This window comes from Electrona antarctica (genome assembly GCF_951216825.1).
Source record: "Electrona antarctica genome assembly, chromosome: 10".
NCBI classification, from domain to species: Eukaryota; Metazoa; Chordata; class Actinopteri; order Myctophiformes; family Myctophidae; genus Electrona; species Electrona antarctica.
Genome location: NC_136791.1, coordinates 51,134,678 through 51,149,677, shown reverse-complemented (window position 1 = coordinate 51,149,677; position 15,000 = coordinate 51,134,678). Strand labels below are relative to the sequence as shown.

Here is a 15,000-nt window from a genome sequence, read left to right as displayed (position 1 = left end):
CCGCCCCGCCCCCTCCCGACCCCCAATATAAATTGACTGCTACAATAACCTTAAACCATTTTGGGCGGGAACCCCTTTTGATGTTTTAAGCATTGTTATAATTTAGCTATTGAAAAATAGCAGATCTACAAGCTCATAGCGTGCCACCGAGTGGCGCACTATGAACTTGTAGGTCTGCTATTTTTGAAAAATCGTGAAAATAAATTTAAAAAAAAAAACTTTTCTTTTTCTTTTTTTTTTTTTTTTATATTTTGGGGACCCCCCAAAATAATTTGGCGACCCCCCGAGGGGTCGCGACCCACGGGTTGAGAACCCCTGTATTATTGAACCACTGAAAAGTATTAGTTTATTATATTAGACTAAAACTACATTGGATCCATTGGAACACAAGTAATTTTTTCAAAACGTTTTTTTTCGGTCAATCGAGGTTCCCGGCCGACAGTGACGATAATATATGCTCACACTGACAAATGCACACAGAGACAAGCACAGAGAACACAGCAGCCTTTCTAATCCCTATCCTGGCCCATGGCGGTTCAATGACTGTTCTGCATGCTGTTGCCATAGGGACGGATCAGCGGCCTGACAGGGATGATGGACTTCCGCGCAGAGGGAACCAATTCCCATGTTCAGTTTGAGATCCTGGGGACCAGCTACAGCGAGACCTTCGGGAAGGATGTGAAACGGGTCAGTACGCATGCAGACTGCAGCATGAAGGCAGGACGTTTCAGCCTATATTTTCCCTGCATGAAAAGACCGCTGCAAAAATGTGTCGAGTACGTTGTGGCTTATTCCTCCAGCAGGGCTTCCCTAAGTCGCCTAATGCAATTTGCTCATGGGTGCTGCAGCTGTGCCTCTGGCTGTATGTGTCTCCTTTCAAACGGTCATCATTCAGCCCAATAGAGCGTCGCAGTCCCGCCCCCTACCAGGGCCCAGGAAATGATTCTCCGTTCATTTTCCTCATAGACATTTCAAAAAGTATTTATTTAACCTCTTAAACCCCAGGGGGGTCCAGGAGGGAAAATCAAAGATATCTGAGTTGGAACCTAAGACCTTGACCAGCCCCATTTACCCGCTGAGAGCTGTTCATGAGGTGGAAAGCCTCTGCCCCCGCCGGTGGGGGATTGGGGCTCAAGACCTTTTAACAGTTTGACGCCACATCACGCGGAACCCGCCTTTTAATCAAATATCCTACGCTGCCTGGATTGTTTTATTACCTTTGGAGCATACGCTGAAGTATTTCGGCGTTTGTTCTGTGAAAATCGGGTAAGAAATGGTCCGTCGTCTTGTTATGATGAAACGAGCCAGCGGCCATGACAATGCGAAACGAAACCAGAGTGCAGAGCAAGTTGTAGTCCAAACAAGCCCCCCGTCCACTTGCATTGGGCTCAATTTCCCAGAAGCCCTAGCAGCCCAGCATAAGTATCGATTTCCGGTTTCGTCGTCATAACATGACGCTCTCTCCCCCTGCTCCACGGGAGAGGTGGACTTTTTTTTATTATTTTTAATGCGATGCGATTTAGGTTCATAAAACAAATAGCGGGTCTGTCGTATTATGCAGCGGCGCAACACTGGATCAAACAATTCCCAGCAGTAGAACTGTTAAGTGTCGGACAAAGCCAACTCTTGTCGTGACAAATCATGACAACAAACAAAATTTTTTGGGCCGAACAAAGAATTAGAAAGAAGAAAAAAACGTCAGGTTACAACACTTTTTTTGTTGTTTTTCTTCTTGTGTTTATTTCACGACTCGAGTTGGCTTTGTCCGCGGCATAACCGTCTTTAAATGAATACTTTTTGAAATGTCTATGGGAAAAATGCATTGGGAATCATTTCCTGGGCCTGGCTTCGTCATGACAGGGGGCAGGACTGCAACGCTCTATAACAGTCAAAGAAATAATGACACACTGGTTATTCTGTCAGAAGTGCAAGCAAGTGCACGGCAGGGATAGTAATTTCATCGCAACTGAGCATTAGTTTATTTCCTCTCATGATCATTATTATTATTATTCTGGGGACTTCAAGCTGATTACCCAAAGTAAGACACCAGACCAAAGGTGTTCTAGCTTATATATTTTGGTTAAAAAAAAGCATTTTGTTAAAATGTTGAAGCTCCATATTCTGATAGTAGAGTGTTGGGTCTCCCCATCTCTCCAACTCTTTAGTAAACAGAAAATACATTTTCAGCTTTGATTTTATTATGTTCCAGTCCCATTATTGTCTGATCATTGTTTTGTTTCATGATTTCCAACTGGAAATATATTTTCAGAGAGAACACTGTCACTGCAAACACACTATTACTTACTATATAGATTTACGCCACCTTTTTGTCTATGTTTATTTCAGGGGTAACTGAGCATCAGGCTTAACTCAGAGTCAGTCATTCCTACAATAAACGTGCAGACATTAATATTAAATTAATGAGTATACTGATACTCATGACTCTACTCTGACTACGTTTGTACAGTCTACTCTGTTTGATATGCACAGGTAAAGGGTTTTTAGTACTTACTTACTGCCCTTTGCTGTTGAGCACCTATAAAGCCCTTTCATTCCAAGGTGGCTGAAGCATGTTGGACTTCACTTTTGGGACATAATTATTATTAATTTTGTCTCATTATCTGAGAGCTTGCTTCTGAACTGTGTGGAGTTGAATGGGGTCAAACAGTATGGTATTTGCAAGAAAAGGAAAGTTTAAAATAACAAATTTGAGCATTGTTGCCTGACGGGTGATGCAACGAGATACAATAAATGGTAAATGGTGCATTTATATAGCGCCTTTATCCAAGGCGCTTTACATAGATTGTGCATTACATTCACCCATTCACACACACATTCATACACCGATTGCGGCGGAAGCCATGCAAGGTACCAACCAGCACATCGGGAGCAATTTGGGGTTCAGTGTCTTGCCCAAGGACACTTTGACATGTAGACAGGAGGAGCCGGGATACGAACCGCCGACCCATGGATCATTGGACGACCTGCTCTACCTCTTGAGAATCAGAACGTTTTGACTGCATTGTGCACTCTGCAATTCTCTAAATGATCAGTTCTCTTGATAGAATAGTCACCCTACCTACCTACCCTGTCTGCTGTTCCATATAGATTAACCACATGAACCCTAACGTCCCTATTCTGGAGCTGCAGAAATTTGTAAAGCAATTGTAAAGCAACACGTTGTGAGCTTGTGGAATGGCTATATGTTTTGCTATTTACATAAAACTAGGTATATACTGTAGGGTGTAGGTTGTTATAACTAGGCTACAGACAGTAACACTGTGTATTTGCACTTTTGCAGTAAGTCTGGTGCTTCCACGGTGGCAGACCATACCCCACTACCCAGGTTGGCTAGCAACTGCTTCAAATGACACCTATAGACAAGTCATTAGATAGCTCTACAGCAGTACGAGTAGTTGAAGAAGGCCTTTTATTGTGCCAGCCTGCAGTAAAATGGATGCAAAACCGCAATACTTGTTGGCACTTCATGCTCTAGCCCATTTTGACCTGAGATCAGATTCTAAAAATGTCTTCTACATCCTGACAGTTTTCTGAAAAAGCTATGTTTCTATGTCAGTCGTTCTTCGATTTTTCAAAAATAGCAGACCTACAAGCTCGTAGCGCGCCACTCGGTGGCGCGCTATGAGCTTGTAGGTCTGCTATTTTTCAATAGCTAAAGCATAACATAATGCTAACACCAAAAGGGGTTCCCGCCCAAAATGGGCTAATTCTCTAGAGAACAGGGAAGGTCTGTCTATCATTATTTGCATAGCTGATATGCAACACTTACAGTAGCTATGGGATTTTCTGATATAGTCGTCAGGATTATTTTTTCGTCAGGGATGTCAGGAGGGAGGGTGCCCTCTACTGGTGTTCTTGGGCTAAAAGAGGGACGTGTGTTTTACTAGTTCTTACATGCTTGTCTTCCATTTTGCAATCCCACCACTGGCTTACAAAAAAGAAACTCATGAAAGCATTATTTCACAGTAGGCCTACATCATACAGTATTGGGAAATGTATTTAGAACTAGTTTTTAGTCTTTCCATATACTGTCATCTAGGACGGAAGCATTTGCATAATCATCATTGTGCTGTACAACTTCAGCCTGTCAGCTTTTATCATGGGTTGTTTACTAGTGTATGCAAGAAATGAATACTCACTAGACAGACAGTGCAATGTCCCAATACTAACCTGTTTGACTGTAGTTAGAGTCAGGATGGGTTGTGCTTTCAGAACAGAGCAGTCTATACATCCCGTTTTTTGCCTTAAGCAGAGCACGCGGTGTGACATAAGCAGTGATTCAACGTGAATTCTTTATTGAGGGGAGCTTTTGGAAATCGCTCCCTGGTAGCTGTTGCAGTCTTCAAGTGTCCATTGTCTTTAAATGAGAGATTGAGAGCTTTGTTTGTGCACTCCACCAGCAGTAGTTAGTTTGTTGCTGTTGGTGTCCTGATTCAGTCAGGGACCCAGTGCAGAAATTAAGAGGAATTGAGTTTCCTGGCAATCTATGTGGAGCAGGGGCTGACCAGAAGCGGTAATGAAGATTTAATCACCACTCAGCCTAACTGGAATCATGAAGCCAATTCATCATAATGTGGCCATTAACATTAGCTGGAGAAAGACACATGCACACTACACACTACTAGGCATGTGTAGGCACATAGGCACGTGTGTGCACTGTACGTGCACATGTACAGGCATGAGTATAAGGATGCAAACACAAACAAACATGCACATATTATGATTCTAGGCACATATTCACCATTGGATGAATAAACACTGAAAGTGAAAACTGAAAATGTATCTGAGCAGTACATTATTCCTACCTGTGTATATTTATAGTTTAGAGGTTTGAGCTTATGCACATACATACATTATACACACACGCTGCTTGCTTTGGCCCTCGGGCTACTGAGAAACATGTCTAAAACTCAAAGTGATCAGTCAGGCAACACAAGGAACAGAGGGCAGGGTACGACGCACCAATGTGTGGGCGCTCTCTCGTATTCCCAAATCATTAGAGGCAAAAGGGGGACGGCCAAGGCCAGTTAATGTGATGCCAAATGCATTCAGGGCTGCTGTTCATTACCAGGCGTGGCTATCTTTTTGTCTGCTCGCCACACACCACGGCCATTTACTGGGGGAAAATAGACACACATATACAAGTACCTCGCTCTCCATGTTCTCCCTGTAATAGGATGTCCATATATGTTCCTGCCCCAGCTGCATTGTGTGGAGCTGATGCAATTTAGTTGCGCAACATAACTGAAGGCCACCCCATTACACGGTTTCCTCCCCAATACAATGTCATGTAGCACTACATAGATCTGTTGAGTGGTCTAAGTATGTTACGTACAGCTTCAACCCCTGTGCTGAACTCGTTTTCATTTGTGATTTCTTTTCCTATCCTCTCTCGGCTCGCCTCATGCCGCCCTCCTACACCCGCTCCATTTCCTAATCCTCTTGACACCTCTCCTCACCTCCTCCGCTCATCTCTCTGCTCCTTTCTCCCCTTTATACATCCGCCAAGCCCTCCTAGTTTGGTCCCTCTCCATCATCGTTTATATGCATTCAGTCCATTTTCTTGCCAGGCCTGATGGCTCTCAGATGAGGCGTCCTTTTGGTTAGAAACTGTAATGAAGACTGAAATACTATTTCCTGTGCGGCGGCTACTGAGAGTTTTTTCCACCGAGCACTGCTGCAGAGTGATCGATGTTGTTGTTGTTGTTGTTGTTGTTAAAAAAGGCCTACTAGTTTGCTCATATTGATGTGCCAACTCGTCTTAGCGCCACAGACGCCACATCGCTAATGACTAATACAAAGATCTTCGGGTGGGAGAAATGTCTTATCATTTGAATGTGAATCCTGCCGCCCCCTCGCCCGTCATAAACATCCTGCCAAGTGTTGCAGGACATGATAAAAATGGTCCACGTTATTGAAAGTACCATGGTGATATTTGATTAGAACTTAATTGAGCACAGTCGAGAACATTTGTTAAAGTCCTGGAGGAAGTGCATTTGTATAATGCAGTATTATAATTTGGCTACATGGCAATTCCATTACATGTTTCACTGTAATTGTAATCGTGTATGATGATAAAACCAGAAACAAAGGGCGCTGCTGTCCTTTTCAAGTCTTAGACCTTTACTTATGCGAAACTGCCTGTGCTTTCTGGTCGTGATACTGTACGAGTGTACGTCACTGGCTTCCCCTCCGCGTTTTCAACCCAGCTCAGTACTGGGCTCTTACACTACTGGCCAATCACAGGTCTTACACTACTGGCCAATCACAGTTCAGGGCCTACAAGCTGCTCCAAATCAGCAAGCCAAATCCGCCATTACTAAGTCCGTCTATAAAACTTTATTTCTCTTCAGAAGCGTTCATATTACCCATGCACGATGCAGCATTAGTTTAGTTTTTTAGTTTATTCGCACGATAAAAACAGTACAAAAAAAGGGTAACCTCAATAAAAGAGAAATATGTGCAGGTGAGAAAAGAAACCCATGGATGGCTTATATGTGGTTCTCACCAAAGATAATATACAAATAGTAAATAGACAAAGTAATCAAACATAGGTATGAAAAACAAACAAAAAAAACAGCATAAAATCAGAAATGAGCCCAGAACGTCTGCGTTCTTGAACAGAACACCGCAGATGGAAAAAAAACCGTTTAAAGACGGCGCTTAAAAAGGAAGTGGACTGCGGGGAAATCCGAAACAGGTTGGGCGGGGCTGAGGCAGGCGTTGCCTATAGCAACCGGGACGCTGCTAAAAAATTAAGCCTGTGATATTTCATATATAGGTTAGTCGTCTGAATGCCTCAGCTGTAATCAGCCGTCAGTCAGCTGATTGTATTAATCAGCCTAGCTATTCATATCATTCACATCTCAGCTGACCATTATATCACACATCCATACTCCAATCAGAGCTCACGCTCTTAACACATTGAGAGCCCACGCATAAATGCCCAAAAATCACTTTCACCTAGAAAATCCATTCACATTTTTTATAATTCAGCTGACTGTGGAGACACATGCTGGAACTTTTTACTTTGAAATGTTTTATAGTTTCTGAGTTATTTAATTTAAACGCCAAATGCATTCTCAATGGCGAAAACACCAACTTTGGCACCACGTATTTAAAAAAAAAAAATTGTTTTGATTTTCTTTGATTTTTTTTAATAAAAAATAAATAAAAATAAAAAAATAAATACAAATATATATATATATTTTTTTTTTTCAAAGACGTCCACAGACGTCTTGGGCTATGCACGTGCGGTAATACCCAGGACGTCCACAGACGTTTTGGGCACAAAATGTGTTAACAGAGCGTTCCTTTAAATACGTCTCCCTATAAACGACAGCTGCTTCATCGCTCACAGGCAGCAGCTGCTGCTGCTGCTGCTGCTGCTGCTGCTGCTGCTGCTGCACGGCTGCTGGCAAAGCTTGCCTCTTTCAGTGCCCCACCCCAGCCTCCACCTTTTATTTTTTATATATATTTTTTTATCCCACGATTTTTGTAACACATTTTTCACCCCTGTGTCAATTATCTAATGTGATCCTGGGCTCTACACACCCTCTGCCAACCTAATCCCCATATATGGGGAACGTGGAGAGAGCAACGGACTTGAACTCATGCTTCCTTCATGCCTGAGTGTCCAAGTTGCTCCTTTACACCTGACAGGGGGGAGTTTCCCTGGTTGGACGTAGCGCGTGGAAGGAACACGTTATTCCAACTAGTTCCTTTCAGCCTCCAACTTTTGATCATAAGTCTAACTCTGGCATAGGCTCAAATACCTAAATAGAAATATGTCTGTTTATTCAAGCTAAATATTAATGTATTGCCTACGTATTGCTCAAACGTGTAAACTGAATGTTGAACTGAAACTCTCGTGTGCATGGCTCTAAGTAAACTAGAATCAATGTTGATATAGCTCTAATCTGATTCATGGCTTTAACCTTAAAAGGCATTCAAGTTGTTTTCATTTTGCATGACTCAAGTTAATCTCATTAACTGTCTTGATAGTCCCTGTTCTTGTATTCACATGGTGGGTTTTGCTAACGTTCTCTGATTTTGCTTAGCATGCTGCTTCGACAAAATTCAGAGATTATTTCCCTGAGCGCGGAGCCTTTAACGGCAAGTTTAACTGCATTCCATTTGTTGCAATAAATGGATAATTGGGACGGCAGGTCGCAGTGAACTATGAAATCGTGCATTTCCCGTCAGTCAGTCAGTTGGTCACGCGCCATATATGGTCATGCCTCATGACATCACGCGACGTCATCAATATTAAGCCCATATATGGAGATCCCTGATGTCATCAATATTGGCCAGCAACTCTACATCTCACCTCAAACCTCAAACCCTTAGATCTCCATATGGAGCTGACCTGTTCTGACATTCCATATGTTGATCCTTCCCCATCCATCCTTCCTCTTCGATGTCTCCCTTTTGACTGATACCTGTCCATTTAAACTCTAGATGGGCCTGCCCCAAAGTTATTAGTGCAGCCATGCCTGGCAGCCGGCGAAAACTAGAGTTCTCAACAGGCCCGGAAATTAAGGCCCAACGCTACCTGGGCCCTCATCAAACCCTGTACACTCAAGACACTGTCACCGCTGCCACCCTTAGATCTGCATATATGGAGCTGACCTGTTCTGACATTCCATATGTTGATCTGACCTCATCAAACCCTGTACACTCAAGACACGCTCCATATATGGCCAGTACAGAATTCATTCCATATGTTGATCTGAACCACCATTCCAAAGCGCCATCGCTAGTCCAGCAGTCTGCCGTCACCCAGGAATATTATGTTGATCTGACCCCCCATTCCAAAGCGCCAGCGCTCGCCTAGCAGTCTGGGCTGTCACCCAGGCGGATGCGTGCACGCGACCTCGCCCTTTAGGGCCAGGTCGCTTCTCGGCCTCAGGCGTCTTACTGGTCTACTTTGAGTGTCTGAAATGGATTTTAGCGAGACCTTTTCTATGGTCCACTGGTGTATTGATATAGCTATAGTAAGGCGGCAACAACGACGCGTGGCGCTCTTCTGGTATTTACAAAACTTCTAGTATTTATAAAGCACATTCCTTTCCAAAGCTCTTGCAATATATGCATTCATCATTTTAAACATAGATGCAGTGACAGTCATGTCATGCAAGGCACATACATACCTGCATGTCTGCACGTCAGGCGCAGTTAGGGGTTCACTATCTGTGTGACACATTGGCTGATTGGCCCCTTTTCCACCAAAATAACTTTCATTCTTGGACTGGTTATGTAATTTATTTATTTTATATTTTATGATGGTTTAAATCACATCTGCATCTTCCAACCTGAATAGTGACACGGACACTTTGGATCCCACTTCAGAGCAAGTACGTAGAAGTATTATTTGGTTCCGGTTCCGAACCAACTTTTAGGGATCTCTAAAACGATTAATTTGTTTCAAAATTAAGCGGGGAAAAAAAAACGGAACCGGTTCAACTCTGGTGGAAAAGGGGCCGTTGATAGGAGTGGTAACGGAACGGGAAGCTCCACCTTCCGATAGAGAGATAACCTGCTGGGGCGGATAGATACTAGCCTGGCTAATAAGACAACCGCTCTACCTGCTGGGGTGGATAGATACTAGCCTGGCTAATAAGACAACCGCTCTACCTGCTGGGGTGGATAGATACTAGCCTGGCTAATAAGACAACCGCTCTACCTGCTGGGGTGGATAGATACTAGCCTGGCTAATAAGACAACCGCTCTACCTGCTGGGGTGGATAGATACTAGCCTGGCTAATAAGACAACCGCTCTACCTGCTGGGGTGGATAGATACTAGCCTGGCTAATAAGACAACCACTCTACCTGCTGGGGTGGATAGATACTAGCCTGGCTAATAAGACAACCACTCTACCTGCTGGGGTGGATAGATACTAGCCTGGCTAATAAGACAACCACTCTACCTGCTGGGGCGGATAGATACTAGCCTGGCTAATAAGACAACCACTCTACCTGCTGGGGTGGATAGATACTAGCCTGGCTAATAAGACAACCGCTCTACCTGCTGGGGTGGATAGATACTAGCCTGGCTAATAAGACAACCACTCTACCTGCTGGGGTGGATAGATACTAGCCTGGCTAATAACTATAAGACAACCGCTCTACCTGCTGGGGTGGATAGATACTAGCCTGGCTAATAAGACAACCACTCTACCTGCTGGGGTGGATAGATACTAGCCTGGCTAATAAGACAACCGCTCTACCTGCTGGGGTGGATAGATACTAGCCTGGCTAATAAGACAACCACTCTACCTGCTGGGGTGGATAGATACTAGCCTGGCTAATAACTATAAGACAACCGCTCTACCTGCTGGGGTGGATAGATACTAGCCTGGCTAATAAGACAACCACTCTACCTGCTGGGGTGGATAGATACTAGCCTGGCTAATAAGACAACCACTCTACCTGCTGGGGTGGATAGATACTAGCCTGGCTAATAAGACAACCGCTCTACCTGCTGGGGTGGATAGATACTAGCCTGGCTAATAAGACAACCGCTCTACCTGCTGGGGTGGATAGATACTAGCCTGGCTAATAAGACAACCGCTCTACCTGCTGGGGTGGATAGATACTAGCCTGGCTAATAAGACAACCGCTCTACCTGCTGGGGTGGATAGATACTAGCCTGGCTAATAAGACAACCACTCTACCTGCTGGGGCGGATAGATACTAGCCTGGCTAATAAGACAACCACTCTACCTGCTGGGGTGGATAGATACTAGCCTGGCTAATAAGACAATCGCTCTACCTGCTGGGGTGGATAGATACTAGCCTGGCTAATAAGACAATCGCTCTACCTGCTGGGGCGGATAGATACTAGCCTGGCTAATAAGACAACCACTCTACCTGCTGGGGTGGATAGATACTAGCCTGGCTAATAAGACAATCGCTCTACCTGCTGGGGTGGATAGATACTAGCCTGGCTAATAAGACAATCGCTCTACCTGCTGGGGTGGATAGATACTAGCCTGGCTAATAAGACAACCACTCTACCTGCTGGGGTGGATAGATACTAGCCTGGCTAATAAGACAACCGCTCTACCTGCTGGGGTGGATAGATACTAGCCTGGCTAATAAGACAACCACTCTACCTGCTGGGGTGGATAGATACTAGCCTGGCTAATAACTATAAGACAACCGCTCTACCTGCTGGGGTGGATAGATACTAGCCTGGCTAATAACTATAAGACAACCGCTCTACCTGCTGGGGTGGATAGATACTAGCCTGGCTAATAAGACAACCGCTCTACCTGCTGGGGCGGATAGATACTAGCCTGGCTAATAAGACAACCGCTCTACCTGCTGGGGTGGATAGATACTAGCCTGGCTAATAAGACAACCGCTCTACCTGCTGGGGTGGATAGATACTAGCCTGGCTAATAAGACAACCACTCTACCTGCTGGGGCGGATAGATACTAGCCTGGCTAATAAGACAACCACTCTACCTGCTGGGGCGGATAGATACTAGCCTGGCTAATAAGACAACCACTCTACCTGCTGGGGCGGATAGATACTAGCCTGGCTAATAAGACAACCGCTCTACCTGCTGGGGTGGATAGATACTAGCCTGGCTAATAAGACAATCGCTCTACCTGCTGGGGTGGATAGATACTAGCCTGGCTAATAAGACAACCGCTCTACCTGCTGGGGTGGATAGATACTAGCCTGGCTAATAAGACAACCGCTCTACCTGCTGGGGTGGATAGATACTAGCCTGGCTAATAAGACAACCACTCTACCTGCTGGGGTGGATAGATACTAGCCTGGCTAATAAGACAACCACTCTACCTGCTGGGGCGGATAGATACTAGCCTGGCTAATAAGACAACCACTCTACCTGCTGGGGTGGATAGATACTAGCCTGGCTAATAAGACAACCGCTCTACCTGCTGGGGTGGATAGATACTAGCCTGGCTAATAAGACAACCACTCTACCTGCTGGGGTGGATAGATACTAGCCTGGCTAATAACTATAAGACAACCGCTCTACCTGCTGGGGTGGATAGATACTAGCCTGGCTAATAACTATAAGACAACCGCTCTACCTGCTGGGGTGGATAGATACTAGCCTGGCTAATAAGACAACCACTCTACCTGCTGGGGTGGATAGATACTAGCCTGGCTAATAAGACAACCACTCTACCTGCTGGGGTGGATAGATACTAGCCTGGCTAATAAGACAACCGCTCTACCTGCTGGGGCGGATAGATACTAGCCTGGCTAATAAGACAACCACTCTACCTGCTGGGGTGGATAGATACTAGCCTGGCTAATAAGACAACCGCTCTACCTGCTGGGGCGGATAGATACTAGCCTGGCTAATAAGACAACCACTCTACCTGCTGGGGCGGATAGATACTAGCCTGGCTAATAAGACAACCGCTCTACCTGCTGGGGTGGATAGATACTAGCCTGGCTAATAAGACAACCGCTCTACCTGCTGGGGTGGATAGATACTAGCCTGGCTAATAAGACAACCACTCTACCTGCTGGGGCGGATAGATACTAGCCTGGCTAATAAGACAACCACTCTACCTGCTGGGGCGGATAGATACTAGCCTGGCTAATAAGACAACCACTCTACCTGCTGGGGCGGATAGATACTAGCCTGGCTAATAAGACAACCACTCTACCTGCTGGGGCTGATAGATACTAGCCTGGCTAATAAGACAACCGCTCTACCTGCTGGGGTGGATAGATACTAGCCTGGCTAATAAGACAACCACTCTACCTGCTGGGGTGGATAGATACTAGCCTGGCTAATAAGACAACCACTCTACCTGCTGGGGTGGATAGATACTAGCCTGGCTAATAAGACAACCACTCTACCTGCTGGGGTGGATAGATACTAGCCTGGCTAATAACCCATTTAGGCCTGACCTCGAAATGTAAAAAGTTTCTTCTAAATCCTCCAGTTTTCTGAAATAAATATTTGCACGATTTTTCAAAAAATAGCAGACCTACAAGCTCGTAGCGCGCCACTCGGTGGCGCGCTATGAGCTTGTAGATCTGCTATTTTTCAATAGCTAAATTATAACATGTTTAAAACACAAAGGGGTTCCCGCCCCCAAAATGGGATAAGCCAGCAGATTCACGTCTGGCTTATTTGCCAGGCTAGATAGATACATCTCTATTGTTGTAACAGAGCCAAATTCCATTCACATTCAATGTGGAAAACTATATTATGCACATGACCTTCAAAAGCATGCAAAGGTGGTACATTTTAGCAGGTTTTAGGCAGCTGTACACCGCATGCAGCAAAGATGAACTGTCTCAGCCCAGCGTATTGTGTTAGAGATTAGATCCGTGCAGTGCTGGAGGATTTTCATCATCTGTGGTCATTCACTTACAGATGTGTTAATTGTGATTGCTGTCAATTACACTGGGTAATCTATTTTTAAAATTGCTTTAGAAACCCACTGCTAATAAGGTCAGGAGATGCATAATGAGGATCATAGATTTCATGATTATTATCTTGTTTTTGTTTTGTTTTCCCCCCTGCTAAAAATGTGTGAAATTGAAAGCTATAATCAAATATCAGAGTTTGCATAAAGTATGTTAATAACACTTTAAAGTGGCTTCGTTGTCAAGGAACATGAGATTATACAATAATAATATTAGTTTTAGGTTATATAGACCAGGGGTTTATCAACGTTTTTGTCCGGGGACCCCCGGAAATGCTTTGGCAACGTCTCGGGACCCCCGCCCCGCCCCCTCCCGACCCCAAATATAAATTGACTGCTACAATAACCTTAATAATACAGACAATACACCATAAATAAATACTGAAACCATCATCATTAGGGAAGGTGTATGCATGTACTATGTGTACTATATGTAAACTCTTCATTTCCACTTTACAGCCATTTAAATAATTTGGGGACCCTCCAAAATAATTTTGCGACCCCTCGAGGGGTCGCGACCCACGGGTTGAGAACCCCTGATATAGACAATGAGCTCTGTTTTTCTATGAGAATGTCTCTAGGAAATGACATTGTTTTTGGTTTTCTGTCCCAGAATCCACAGTCATTGGTAATTCGTGGTGCAATATCACACAGTAAAACCCTCAATATTAATTTAACTCTGAGAGGGGTGGGTAATTACATGCTTAAAGTTAAATTAACACTGAATCTTTTATTGTTTGTTTTAGAATTGTCTCGTTGCCTTTTCCGAACCATCCTCTGTGGGCTCCGTGTAAATGCAAGTAATTGTGCATATAAAGGATATTCCACTCTTGTGGAATAATTGCCTACTGATATATGGGGTGAATATCCGTTAGCTTTGGCATTTGTACTTTTGCATGTACGTACTGTACATTCCTAAAATATAAATTATTCCCGCGGCACTCAAAATAAGATATATGCTAGTTTAACTATTTATAGTAACTCACATGGAATACAGAGGCTAGTCAAAGTGTCCCACTTTACTTAATATGTAAAGCTGCACTGGTAAGATGTAAATATAAGTTGATAAAGACAGAGAGGAGAAAAGGTATATGTAATGTAAAGACTACATTTTTGCTGAAGATTATACATTCTGTCTCCCTTCATATCTTGTTCCTCTCTTTACTAGCTTATTTATCTTTTTTCAGTGCATTCTCTTCTTTGTCTGTTTTCAACTTTATTATCTGTATTTGTCGGTCGGTCGGTCGGTCGGTCGGTCGGTCGGTCGGTCGGTCGGTCGGACTGTCTGTCTGTCTGTCTGTCTGTCTGTCTGTCTGTCTGTCTGTCTGTCTGTCTGTCTGTCTGTCTGTCTGTCTGTCTGTCTGTCTGTCTGTCTGTCTGTCTGTCTGTCTGTCTGTCTGTCTGTCTGTCTGTCGGTCGGTCTGTCGGACTGTCGGACTGTCGGTCTGTCTTTTTGTCCCTGAGTGTGACAGTAGAGCTGCATGTTGTTGCCATGGGAGTGACAGACAGGCGTTATGTCGGTCTGTCTGGATCATCTCGGGTGCATC

General features: G+C 44.3%; 1 protein-coding gene across 1 annotated transcript in view; it reads left to right on the top strand.

The window, feature by feature from the left end:
* grid1a (glutamate receptor, ionotropic, delta 1a) overlaps positions 1–15,000 on the top strand; it is a 455,767-nt gene that overhangs the window by 406,625 nt on the left and 34,142 nt on the right. Inside the window, 1 exon segment of the mRNA XM_079513136.1 lies at positions 568–783. Within this exon segment, the coding sequence (XP_079369262.1) occupies positions 568–783 (216 nt within the window).